General features: G+C 53.9%; 2 protein-coding genes across 2 annotated transcripts; both read left to right on the forward strand.

The window, feature by feature from the left end:
* The first annotated feature begins 222 nt into the window (after positions 1 to 222).
* Positions 223 to 2,445, forward strand: CITED4 (Cbp/p300 interacting transactivator with Glu/Asp rich carboxy-terminal domain 4). Its single transcript, XM_072355445.1, has 2 exons — positions 223 to 284; positions 552 to 2,445. The coding sequence occupies exon 2, from the start codon at positions 564 to 566 to the stop codon at positions 1,179 to 1,181; it is 618 nt and encodes a 205-aa protein (XP_072211546.1). The 5' UTR covers positions 223 to 284; positions 552 to 563; the 3' UTR covers positions 1,182 to 2,445.
* A 5,417-nt stretch (positions 2,446 to 7,862) lies between these two features.
* On the forward strand, positions 7,863 to 12,582 carry LOC140261700 (guanylate-binding protein 1-like). The gene is made up of 15 exons (XM_072355436.1): positions 7,863 to 8,064; positions 8,154 to 8,266; positions 8,353 to 8,462; positions 8,545 to 8,741; positions 8,862 to 9,014; positions 9,087 to 9,187; positions 9,303 to 9,678; positions 9,761 to 9,888; positions 9,964 to 10,073; positions 10,168 to 10,352; positions 10,423 to 10,665; positions 10,747 to 11,027; positions 11,099 to 11,311; positions 11,376 to 11,642; positions 11,775 to 12,582. Exons 1-15 carry the CDS (start codon positions 7,872 to 7,874, stop codon positions 11,988 to 11,990), a joined length of 2,886 nt encoding a protein of 961 aa, XP_072211537.1. The 5' UTR covers positions 7,863 to 7,871; the 3' UTR covers positions 11,991 to 12,582.
* Positions 12,583 to 12,835: the final 253 nt, after the last annotated feature.

Consider the following 12,835-nt stretch of genomic DNA (forward strand, 5'->3'; position numbering starts at 1 on the left):
CCCTTCACAGCGTAACTATGACACGTCGTGATAACAGAGAGCCCCACCAGCCGCCGCGTCGGGCCGTGCTGGGATAGAACCGCCAGGCTGGGCTTTGGGCAGGGCATTGTGCTGTCGGGGGCCGGGCAGCACCGCGCCGCGCCTCCAATGGGTGGTGGGGGGCCGGGCTGTGCATCCCGCCCCTGCCAGCTCCTCTATAAGTACAGGGAGCTGCGCGCCGTGCAAAAAGCTGTGCCGAGCAGTGAGGTGGTGTCGGTGCTCGGAGCCGGTGGAGCCCCGGATCGGTGCGTACCCGGGCGGGCACAGCCGGGCTCCCCTCTGCGGCCCCGGGGCGGTGCGGAGGGGCGCCGCGGTTCGAGTCGCGCTGGGCTTTAACCGGCTGCGGGCGGGCGGGCTGCAGCTCGGCTCCACGGCAGGGTGCAGCGCTGCGCCTTTCACCCGGGGCGAAGGTGGGGGTTGCTTCGGGAGCCTCGGTAGAAGTCGTCTCGGACGGGAGTGGGAAGCGGTGCTGTTTCCGGGAGCCTTTCGCTGAGCCGCGTGTCGCCTTGCAGGGGCCCGGAGCTATGGGTGAACACATGATGATGTCCATGAGCCACGGTGGCACCGGGCTGCAGAGCTACCGGATGGGTGTGAGTGGGCTGCAGGGACCACCGCAGCATGGGCAGCACGTGATGAGGACGCTACCTGCAGCGGGTCAGATGATGCCGTATGGAGGGGCCGGAATGGATGGTGCAATGAGGCCCAGACCCAACCTCAGCGGGCAGATGAGCCACCACCAGATGCAGAATGCCATGATGTTCAATGGCCCAAATCAGCAGCAGCAGCAGTACATGGGGCCAGTGGGCACCCAGCAGCTCATGGCTAGTATGCACCTACAAAAACTCAACACCCAGTACCAGGGGCACCCGCTGGGCATGAGCAACGGGCCCATGGGAGCTGGTGCTCAGCAGTACAGAGTGGGGCCGAGCCAGCACCCAGGCATGCAGCACATGCCCTCACCAGCTCTGACCTTGAACGTTATGGACACTGATCTCATAGACGAGGAGGTTTTGACATCCCTTGTCCTGGAACTGGGGTTGGACCGGATTCAGGAGCTGCCAGAGCTGTTCTTGGGACAGAACGAGTTCGACTTCATTTCAGACTTTGTTAGCAAACAGCAACCCAGTGCCATCAGCTGTTGAGGGGCTTTGAGCTCCTCCTTGTGTCTTAGTGGTTTTGAGTTTGTTTCTGACTTCCTTCTCCACCTGCAGTCCTCCTTCCTTCCCCTGCCTTACCCTGTCTGGATTCCTGACCTCCCTAAAGAGACAATCATCGGACACTGGCTTGCAATGGATTGCTTTTCTCTTCTGTGTGGTTTTTCACTTGGGAGTTCATGGGGTGGGGGGGGAAAGTGTGTACCCCAAACAGAGCAGATCAAGAGCTCTTGCTGTAGAGCTGCCTCTAAATAGCACTAACAGGATTTCTGGCTTAAATGGAAGTAATGGACTTACGACTTTCCACAACCAGGCTTTGAGCACAGGGAGCGGTGGGCAGCTGGCTGGATTTGCTCAAGGATTCTGCAGTGCCAGCAAAGTTAAAGGGTCCCCCGAGAGAGAGGATTGGTCTCCCCGCTGCATGGTTTGAACCAGTTTGCCCTTGCAGACATGGGTGGGGTTAGATTATTTCTTGGGACTTTCTGCTGTGACAATGAATAGGTTTCCAGCCGTGTCTGTTCAGCTCAGAAAGGGGCACTTCCCCTCCAGCAGGCTTTTTTTTTTACCCCCCCCCCCCCCTGAACTGAGTGAGCAAAATAAACTATGCCTTGGGGAAGGGTGTGCACAGGTGCCTAAATGTTCATCCCTGTGGAACTATGGGTCTCCAACATGTACAATTAGCAATCGACTGTAACAATTTACCCGCTGTTAGAGGCCGATTCAGGCACAAGGCTTAAAGCTGCAGTCTAGCTCCACTTTTTTTCCACCTCTGAAACCAAATAAAGACCGTGCAACTGTATATTCCAGAGCTAATCTTATTTATTTTTCCTATGATTATTTATTTGCAAAGGGCTCCTTTTGTTATTTGGCTTTGGGACTGCTGGGAAGGATGCGTGGAGAGCACTGCAGCTTTAAGATGCTGGTTTAAGGAAAAAAAGAAAGCCTGGGATAGTTTTCAAGCTGCGTTTCAGGTGGTCGATGCAACCCAAGGTCTTTGTGCTGAGCACACAGGGCGGTGTAAATCTAACACCCTCGGAAAGCGATAAAGATGACTCGATTCCTAATTCCCTGACTCGGGGAAGGTGAACTGTTAAAAGCCGGTGGGGTTTTGTTTCCTCCGCTGTCTCTCGTTTCCAGGCTCTATGGAAAGCTGCCGGTAACTCCTAGTTGCTGCTGCCCCCTGCTGCTGACAGCTCCTGACAACGGCCGAGAGGGAATGTAAGATGAACTTGCAAATAAAAGCTGAAACGTCTCTGGTGTTGCGTTTATGTAGTGCTGTCTCTTGCCATGGGTTGCAATGTGGAACGCTGGGAAGAAGTGCATTCGTTGCTGCTGTTAGTTGAATCCCAACACCACCAGCCTGACACCTGAATTGTAAGGGCTGTGTTTGGAGCTTAAAGATTGGAGGGAGTCGATCCTCATAGCGTGGCTGGGAAGGTGAGGTGCTCTCTGTATTGAGGTGGTGGCTGCTGCTGCCTGCTGACCCCATGGTGGTTGCACAGATGCATGGGGACTCCTTACTCTTCTTGCAGACCATGTGCAGCTCCATCAGCTGAGTTACTCGGAGGCCTCTGCTGCTTTCTATGCCATAAAGGTCCTAAAATTCAAGGTGGCCTTTGGGATTTCCTTCTCTCCCAGAGCTGAGTTTTTCCTTTCTATACAGTTCCTAACCAGTCCTCTTGCACTGCAGTTATATTCCCAAGTGTCTCCCTGCAGCAGTGGGGCTGTGGATGCTGCTGTTCAAGTGGCTGAATAACTTTGGCCACGATTTGAATCAGCTCTTGCTGTCCCCTGGTCTTGTTCCTTGTGCAGCTTTAGGGAAAGTGTGCAAGTGCTGTCCTTGCAGAAAGCCTTTGGTGCCTTTGCAATCCAGAGACCTGATCAAAAAGTGCACAGCATGGCTGGTGTTACAGAGGTGAGAGCTCCATTTGGGCTGTCTGCTTAGGGGCAGTGGGTTGTTAAAGACCTGCAAGATCATTGCTTCCACTGCAGAGGTTGTAGTTAAACAGCTAGAAGTTGACAGCTGGATTTGTTCCTCAGATTAGAAGAGCTGAACCTAAAATAAACAGGCATATTATAGGTTGTTGGTTGTGGCTGCGGGGGGAGCAGGCGGTGTGATGCTCCACTGTGGCCTGTAGTGTCACAGCTACAAAGCAGGGAACCACGTCCACCCTGCAGCTGAATGACAGTGCAATAACAGTTGGGGAGCCCCGAGGACAAAAGTAGCCTCTATGCAGGATGTGCTCTTCAAGCCTGGAGCGTGCTCCTCGCATGGTGCATCAAATGATGCTGGGAGGCACCTCTGCAGGAGTCCCTTGTCTTTGCTGGGGAGGAAGGAAGATTCTCCCATCCCACTGCCTGCTGCTGATGGGATGGCTGGGGCACTCCTGTCCTCTGTTATAATCCAAATAGGCTTTGTAATTACACTCATGAAGACCAGGCCTCGAGGCAGGGAGTGTGTGTGTGTGTAAGTACAGAAAGAAAAGGCCTTTCTTTACATCTCTGTCTCAGCCCACGTGTCTGCAGGACGATGAAGTTTGCAGATAACACTCAGTGATTCAGAGTAGCAGAGAACTGGGGAAGGATTTGTGAATAGTGAGTGATGGAATGAGCAACGACTGGGACATATCAGCTGGTAGCAATAGATTTGACCTTTCTGACTTCAGCTCTGCGCTGCCCTCTTCAAACCAGCTGCAGCCGCTCAGCAGAGATCCTCGTGTCATAATGAATATTTGCATGAGGAATCTGAGCTTGTTGTTCAGCAGATGACAGAAATAATACTTAGAGAAACTGCAGGAAAAGGGCAACGTGTGTGAAGCTGAGAAATGTTTATCAGAAGCAACCATAAACTAGATGGTGGCCCTCCAGTTGGGAGGACTCACTTTGTTTGGTGTCCCCTCATTCCCAATCACTGCATACTCATCTTCTCCACACCAGTAATGGTTTTATAGCTTCTGTGACGTCCCTCTGAGAGCTGCTCCCCATTCAAGAATCATTTCATCTTCTAGATTATCACCTTTTTCTGTCCTGTTTCTAGTTTTACAGGATGGGGGAAGAAGCAGCAGTACTTTAAGCCATGGATGTGTCATGTATTTCTCCAGTGCTATAATTAGGACTGGCTGTTCTATTTTCCACTTATTCATCACTGAACTATAGGAAGATTTTAACTGAAAGGGACCTTTGGAGGTCACTGTTCAATCTGCTCCAACCAGGACTGGCTTCAGAGATAGGGCAGATTGCTCAGGGCCTCATCCAGCCAAATTCTGAAAGCCTCACAGAATGGCATTAAAGCCTCACAGAATGCCATTACTCCACATCCTTGTTTCAGTGCTGCGCTGCCCTCGTTTCTTTCCCAGTTTCTCCCCTTTCAGTTGCTTGCTGGTTGACACAAGCACTGACATTCCAACCAGGACTTGGGATAAAGTAGGGTGCCTGCCATAGCTCATCTTCATGTCCATCTGGATCCGCAGGAGCCAGCCAGCACAGGTCAGCACATATGTACATGGAAACAGGTCTGAAAGCACCAGCTGCTGGCTTACTGACTCAGTGTATTCTCTCTCCTCTGGATCAGCAGCTTTGTGTACTCTCTGGATCGTGGGGAAGGGCATCACAGTCAAGAAGAGCAGCACAGAGAGGCTGTGCTGTGCAGCATGCATGGGGAATAGATCCACTTTTCTTTCACCAATTGAATCTTGGATTCCCAGGAGCTTCCACATGACTGGGAGTTAGGGAAAGCAGCTCTGCCAAATCCAAGTGATATTTCAGATCCAACAGACTAAGCCCATAGCCTTGCTAGCAGCTGCTTTTGCAAGCATCTAATCTCAGTCCGGCTCCTAATTCAGCCAATGTTCTGAAGGAGGGGGAGAGAAGAGGGTTTCTGCACTCAGGTCTCTGATCAAACACACTGGGTTACTCTGTGGTCCACCTCTCTGCAGCACTTGTAAGATGGAGGTCCCTTCTGGGGTACATAGTAGGTTATGGCACATTACAACACTCATAACTTTCAGATGCTGGTTTCAGACTGCCGTTAGGTTGCTTCATAATTGCTACACCAAGGTATGGACCAAGTCCTGCTTTTCCTGTTTCAACTGTAAATGCAAAAGACGGTTACGGGGCATTGTAGCAAACTGAGAGAAGTTATGGCAAGCCAGCCAAGTCCCATTGCTAGTTGTGTGTGTGTGTGTAGCTCAGAAGCACTGGGACCTTTCATTGCAAAGAGGGCCACGTTGCATCCTGCAGCCTCCGGATGGAAGATAATTTCCTTTCCACATTTGCCAGAAATATCCCTGAGTTCACATTTCCAGGGAATTCTACAAGTTCAGCCTGCTCTGAAAGCCTGTCTCTTATTCATGACCTGTGAAGCACAGCGTGGGTGAGGAGACCTCAGTTCAACAGCTTTCTTGTCTTCTCCCACTCCGTTCTGTGAGCAGTGCCAAGAGCAAGCTGTGTTTGCAAAGGGGTCACGGTTAGATCGGGGAAGGAGCATTAGTTTTAATAATTAAGCACAGTCTTCCTCAGTGTTTCTGATGCAAAGAAGAGGTTTGTGGTGTCCCCGAGGAAGAGGAGCTCAGCAGTGCCTCATAGAGCTGCTGGTCTGCTGGAGGGGCACAGGGAAAGGTAGGCAGTGTTTCCCTATTGGGTGAAATTAAGTTAAATCCTCAAAAAGGCATCTCACAGAGGTGAGATTTGAAGGTGCCTATTTGCCTCCTTTGATAGGAAAGCAAAGCAAGCTAAGCCTTGGGGGCAGACAAAAGCCACTCCATGTGTGCTGTGTGCATGCAGAGAATGCTGCATGCTGTTCAGTGGCCTGAAAAGAAACTGCTAAAAACCACTGCTGAATCCTGCCTGTACACCCTGGGGAGCGTGCCCTTGTGCAAACACAACTGTTGCACGCATTAGAGGCACGACTGCCACAAGTGCCTGATTTCTCCTGCAACGATCCAGGGCTGTGAACATCAACCGCACAGCTGATGTGTTTAAGGCTGCTTCAGATTGCAGGGTTGTATTTCCAAAGTGTTTTTAAAAGCTGGCGGTGCTGCAGGGTGTCCCAGCAGATGGGCTGCATGATCTGCTCTATTCACTTCTGTCTGAAGGACCTGGAGGTGAATTCAAGGCAAGGAAAGTCGAGCTGCCAGAGTCCCTGCCCCCTGGCTGTTTATAAATAGCACATCTCAGGAAAAGGCACTTTCCGTTACAAAGAATAAAGAACATTCAGAGCTGAAAAGGCCTTCCTCATCTTTTCAGCATGTAAACCTCTGCATCTGCTTCAGTATGCTCAGCTCCCATGGCCCAGCAGGATTGCAGGCAGGGGACACAGCTTCCTATCCTGCAGTTTGGCATGGCCAGCAGGCAGAGGGGAGGCTTCTTGACACACGATGCTCCTTGCAGGATGATGCTCCTTGCAGCACGATGCTCCATCAGCTCCTTCATTTCTTCACTGCTGATCAGGGTTACATGAGAACTCTGAAGAACTTGCGCATGCTGGAGGAGTGCTGTTGTGCAAGGGGATGGCCTTGCATTAAAAGACCTTCCCATGCTTTCACGGATCACTGGAGTGCAGGCTAAAATACACAGCATTGCAGGAGTAAGACAAAAGAAAGGAGAGGTAAATCCTCTGTCATGGTGTGAGAGTGGCAACAAGACAGCAACGAGAAAAGGGATGGACTCTGCAGCTCTTGCTCCAAGCAGAAAGCTCAGCCCAAGGGAACCACATGGGAACTTTAAGGATCCAATGTAAGCCCAGGCACCTTGCAGGCTTCTCTGTTAAAGAGGCAGTTTCTGAAGACCTTTCCCTTCCTGAAGGGCAGATCTGACACCCGGGGTCCCTCAGAACACCCACGGGGTGCTGCTGCCTCCCGGTGGCCCTGAGAGAGCAGCACAGCCCAGCAGCAGCTGCTGGTCCTTTCAGACAGACAAAGCGATGTGTAAATTATCAGGTTGACAGACACAGCTTTGTTAACTAAACAAACTGCAGGGCAGGGCTATCCATTGATGAGCACGAATAAGCTCAACGATGTTGTTACAACTGGTATCACTTCCATAGGAAAGATATATAATACAAGCTTTGCCAGTGTTGGTTCTTCCCTTTTGACCATATTTTCACACCCTGGCAGCAGTTTGCCCAGTTGGTGTATCTATCAGACACCCCATCAGTACAGATTACTGCAATTCAACAGCAATTCGGTGTCCCCATCCAGCGCCTGTGCTTTGTGAGGGGCCCCATCTGTCTTAATGTTGGGTCCATTGTGGATCCCCTTTATAGTGTTTATGGTAAAGCAACAGACATGCCAACATACCAACCCCATCTGTCCATGGTCTTAATGTTGGGTCCATTGTGGATCCCCTTTATAGTGCTTATGGTAAAGCAACGGACATGCCAACAGCTACACGCAGACGGCCCACATAAAGCACCGACCTGTACCGAATCAAAACTGAACAGCTTTATCGGAGTGCTGAAAGCCCCCGAATTGCTTCGAATTGTCCCCAAAATACCCTCCAAACCACCCGCAATCACAGCGCTTGTTGCGTCTACTGACAGCCTGGAAAACCAATAGCCGACAAGCTTTCGCTTTTAGCCTGCCGAGTGGCCAATGGGGAGAGCCAAACAGCGGCGAACCCGGCGTGAGGATCATTCCCCTTTTGAGCGGATTGTGTGAATCGAAACAGAAAGTGTCAGAGATGCTGCGGCGCCCCATGGAGCAGCCGCTGCTGCTGGCGGCTCCGGACGGGCCGGGGGGGGACATACGGCTCTCCCCCTGGGGTCTGGAGGCTCTGCGGGCTCTGTCCGCTCCATTGCACGTGGTGGCGGCGCTGGGGCCGCCCGACGGGGGCTCTGTGTTCCTCATGAACCAATTGGCAGGACCGGGCTGCAGTAAGGGAGCTGGGAGGAGGGGAGAGTGGGCACAGCGAGGCCGGCGGAGCTCTGACCACTCTTTCCCTGTCCCCCACTCTGCCCTACAGGCTTCTCCGGCAGCCCTGGGCTGTGGATGAGGAGATGCCCGCACCCGAAGTGGCCCGACCGTGAGCTGCTGCTGCTGCACGCCGGAGGATTCCTCGGGGGAGAGGATCCGGAGGTAACAAACGGGGTCCGAGGGGGGGGGAGGCTGTCCCGATCCCCCACTGAGCACCCCCCAATTCTCCCCCTTCCCTCCACCCTCAGGATGGCGCCGGGCTGCGGCTCTTCTTGCTGCAGCTACTGCTGGGCAGCGTGCTGGTGTATAGCAGTGGAGATGGCGGTGGTGACGCACAGGAGCAGCTGGAGCTTCTCGCGTATCCTCTGTGTTCAGGGTGTGGTCCTTCTTTCCCGTTTCGCTCTTGTTTGTTTGTTTTGCTCTTTTCCTTCACTGCGTAGCTATGCCCAGGAGCTGCCACGTCGTCTGCGCCTACTGGAGGAGAACGAGGGCGAGGATGAAGAAGATGAACGTCTGCTGAGCTTCGTGCTGCCGCCCTTCATCTGGAGCCTGCACAGCACAGCCCTGGCACCCGAGGAAGAGGATGTGTTGGAGGCTGAGGACCACAAGCTGGAGCCAGCACTGGGTGACCCCCAAGGTGCACTGCATCCCCAGTCATCATGTCCCCAGCCCCCCATGTCTCTGTATCCCTAGATTCTCACAGCCACCTGTTCCATTCCTGTCCCCGTGTCACCCAGCTGTGCCTCTGTCCCTACAGGCCCCGTAGCACGCTGTATCCTCACGCTGTTCCCTGAGCAGAAGCTGTTCCGTGTGGCTGACAGCAATGCTGAGGGCCTATCCCAGCTCTGCACCCACCTGCTGGACTGCAAACCCAAAACAGAACCTGAAGGGTCGCAGGTGGACGGTGTCTGTAAGTGGGGGGTCCTGAGGGTTGATGGGGGTGATGCTGTGGGGACCCCCTCTAAGGATGCTGTGTCCCCAGACCTGGCTGCGCTAGCAAAGCGAGTGGTGGATGCAATGCAAGGGGATGCAGTGCTGCGGATTGGGCGGCTCTGCCAGGAGGCCAAGGAGATGGCACAGCAGGTACGTGGGGGGCACACTGCGGTGTCCTCATATCCCCACACAGCATTGTCTCCATGTTCCCGTGTCCTGACACCATGCTGTCTCTGTGTTCCCACACTGTGCTGTCCCCACACAGGAAACTGGCAACAAGTGGCCCAAGAGGGGCACCAACTTTTGGCAAGATGGCACTTTCCTGGGGAGCAATGACACCAGTGATGCTATCCCACAATATGATGACATCCCCCAGGCCAGCACCTCCCCATGGCACACTGACACCGACGGTGACACCACCCTACAACAGGAGGATGTGGCACCATCCCCCTACCCACTGTTCCCGATGCCAGCCCCACTTTGCCTTGTGTACAACAGTGGCAGCAACCAACTGTCACTCAACCCCAAAGCACTGGCAGTGCTGCGTGGTATCACCCAGCCCATAGTGGTGGTGGCCATTGCTGGGCTCTGCCGCACCGGCAAGTCCTTCTTGATGAACCGGCTGGCAGAGCAGCGTACTGGTGAGCTGATGGGGGGGAACCACATCCATTTGGGGCATGTTTTGAGGAGTTTGGGGGATTTCTGATGGTTCTCTGCCCACAGGTTTCCCACTAGGCCCCACAGTGCGGGCAGTGACCAAGGGTATCTGGATGTGGTGCTTGCCACACCCACGCCAGGCTGGTGTGGCACTGGTGCTGCTGGACACCGAGGGGCTGGCAGACCCCAACAAGGTAGGTGCCAGAGGTAAGCAACCCCAGGCCCCCTCAGAGCTCCCTGGATCCTTGTAAACCCAACTGTATGTGCAGGGCGACAACAACAACGATGCCTGGATCTTCACACTGACACTGCTGTTCTCCAGCACTCTGGTGTACAACAGCATGCACACCATCAACCAGAAGGCGCTAGAAGATCTGCGGTATGGGGATGAGTGGGAGGGCGGTGACACAGTGACGTGTTCCCATGGTGGTGACAGCATTCACATGGTGACAATGCTGACGTGGGTCCTGCAGGCTGGTGTCAGAGCTGACGAAACACATACGTGTGCGGGTGGAGGATGCAGATCCAGCAGCTGAGTTCAGCCGCGTCTTCCCCAGCTTTGTCTGGACTGTGCGTGACTTCACACTGCAGCTAAAGGATGGTGAGCGACCGCTGACTGAGGATGAGTACCTGGAGGATGCGCTGCGCTTAAAGCCCGGTACGGCCATCACCGTGTGTCACCAAATGTCCCTATGGGTGGTGGCACCTTGCTGATGTTGGCATTGCAGGGCTCGGGCACAAGGTGCAGGAGTACAATGAGTTGCGGCGCTGCCTGCGTGATTTCTTCACGCACCGCAAGCTGTTTGTGCTGGAGAGGCCGACGTCTGAAGCAAACCTGGCACGGCTGGATGAGGTGCGGGAGGATGAACTGCAGCCACGCTTCCGACAACAGGCGGATGCCTTCTGCCAATACATCTGGGAGAAGGCGCCGGTGAAGGAGTTGCCAGGCGGGCGCCAGGTGACGGGCACCAGTGAGTGGTGGTGGAATGAGGATGGGGTGGCACGCGGGGTTGTGTGGGTGTGATGTGTCTCAGTGATGGTGTCTCCCACAGTGCTGGCTTCCTTGGCAGAGAAATACGTGGCTACCATTGCGAGAGGTGAAGTGCCTTGTGTGGAGAGCGCGGTGACAGCGCTGGCAAGGGCTGAAAACAATGCGGCAGTGGCAGCAGCAGTGGCTGAATACAAGAAGGGCATGGAGCAGGACCTGGTGCTGCCCACGGACTCGCGTGCCACACTGATGGATGTGCACCAGCGCTGGGAGCGCCATGCCATCACCCTCTTCTTGTCCCGTGCCTTTGCTGACAACGAGCGCACCTACCAGTGTCAGCTGATGGTGAGTCACTGTCACGCTGTGGGGTTCTGGGTGTGATTTCGGTTCGATTCAGACCTGTTTTGGTGGTGCAGCGAGACCTGGAGGCAGCCAAGGAGGAGTTCTGCTGGCGCAATGAGGAGGCATCAGAGAAGCGTTGCCAGGAGGCGCTGAGGAACCTGTGGCAGGACGTGGAGCTCCACCTGCAGACCGGGGACTACGCAGCACCGGGTGGTGCACAGCGGTTCCAGGATGATCTGTGCTGCGTGCTGGATGAGTACCGGCAGTGGCCTGAAAAAGGTGTTAAGGTGAGTGGGGTGTGATGGAGCCTGGTGTGGTGGTGCAGGCGGTGCCTTATAGCTGTACCATCAGGCAGATGCAGTGCTGGAGGTGTTCCTGCGGGAGAAGGAGCCGCTGGCACAGGCGCTGCATGCTACCGACGCGCGGCTGGTGATGATGGAGCAGCAGCGGGAGGCAGCTGCAGCCAAGGAGGCAGCAGCCAGGGAGGCAGAGATGGCGTGCCTGAAGGAGCAGCAGCGCAGCCTGGAGGAGCACTGCAGGCAGCTGGAGCAGCGACTGCTGGAGGATCAGCGCCTGCGGCTGAAGGAGCAGGACCGCATGCTGCAGCACCGCCTGAACGTGAGCACTGTGACAGTACTGCGTGGTGGAACCAGCACACTGTGGCTGTACGGTGTCGTGCAGTGGTACCAGCACTCTGTGGCTGCACTGTGGCATTGTGCAGCGGTACTAAAAGCACTCTCTGTCCCACAGGAACATCAGAGGCTGATGCAGGAGGGTTATGAGCGTGAGGCAAAGGCAGCACAGATGCAGATTGAGCGGCTGAAGGAGGAGAAGAATAGAATTGAGAAGCGCTCATGGGTCAGCTCGGCTGTGGGCCTCCTGGGCAATGTGGCTTCACTTTTCCTGCCTGGTGTGGCTGGCAAAGTAGTGGGCTTTGTCAGCAATGCGGTGCAGCGCCTGTTCTAGCCCAGCCGCCCGTCCCTGTGTCCTGGTTTCAGCTGTGATGGCATTGAATTTTCCTTCATTGCATTTGGTTTGATGTTATGCTTTGGCTTTAGGAGAAAAACAGTATTGATAACAAAGTGACATTTTTAGTTGCTGCCAAGCAGTTCTGTACAGAGCCAAGGACATTTCAGTTTCTCAGCTTCTCCTTCTGCCCTGCCAATGAGGAGGGCTGAGGGAGATGCAAGGAGAGGGGACAGAACTGAAATACCTAACCAACACTGGCCAAAGGAATATGCCATACCATGTGTTATGAGCTTGATAATTGCTAGTTATTGTGGTATTTTTTTGCACAGATATTGCAGTGTTTTTTTGGAACTACATCATTTAGCACTTTACTTGCTACTTATGTGTCTGTCGCATTGTTTACCATCTCTAGGAGTCAGATTGAAGATGTCATTTTGCTGTGCCTTATGATCTTGGCTTTCAATATGTTAAAAATGCTGATTGAGAAACTAACTTGGTGTCTGTGCTCGACATAGTAGTGATCTTTGTACTTTGAGACCTGTACCTTGGATGATATGAGTAATTACACTTTGCTCTGTCTCCTCGTGGCACCACCTTGTGGCACTTTCCACCCAGGAACCTAAGCTGACCAAAGGGATATTCCATACCATAGGACATCATACAGAAGGGCAGCTTGAAAAAGTGTGGGGTGTTTTGTCTCTACCCCACAGCACTACAGGAGGTGGTCCAGCCCCTGGTGGTGGTGGCCATTAGGAGCCCTATCACAGTGGCAAATCCTTCCTGATGAACCACCTGGCCAACCTCAACCAGGGCTCCCTATCCATTTTGGGAACCTGTGGGGG

The sequence above is a fragment of the Excalfactoria chinensis genome, chromosome 22 (assembly GCF_039878825.1).
Source record: "Excalfactoria chinensis isolate bCotChi1 chromosome 22, bCotChi1.hap2, whole genome shotgun sequence".
In the NCBI taxonomy this organism is placed as follows: Eukaryota; Metazoa; Chordata; class Aves; order Galliformes; family Phasianidae; genus Excalfactoria; species Excalfactoria chinensis.

Bases quoted from the DNA above. Each gene is read 5' to 3' on its own strand.
- LOC140261700 (XM_072355436.1), top strand. From the start codon at position 7,872: ATGCTGCGGCGCCCCATGGAGCAGCCGCTGCTGCTGGCGGCTCCGGAC. The intron at 8,742-8,861 runs GTGCACTGCATC...CTGTCCCTACAG, and splicing joins AGCACTGGGTGACCCCCAAG to GCCCCGTAGCACGCTGTATC. The intron at 10,666-10,746 runs GTGAGTGGTGGT...TGTCTCCCACAG, and splicing joins GCGCCAGGTGACGGGCACCA to TGCTGGCTTCCTTGGCAGAG.
- CITED4 (XM_072355445.1), top strand. From the start codon at position 564: ATGGGTGAACACATGATGATGTCCATGAGCCACGGTGGCACCGGGCTG.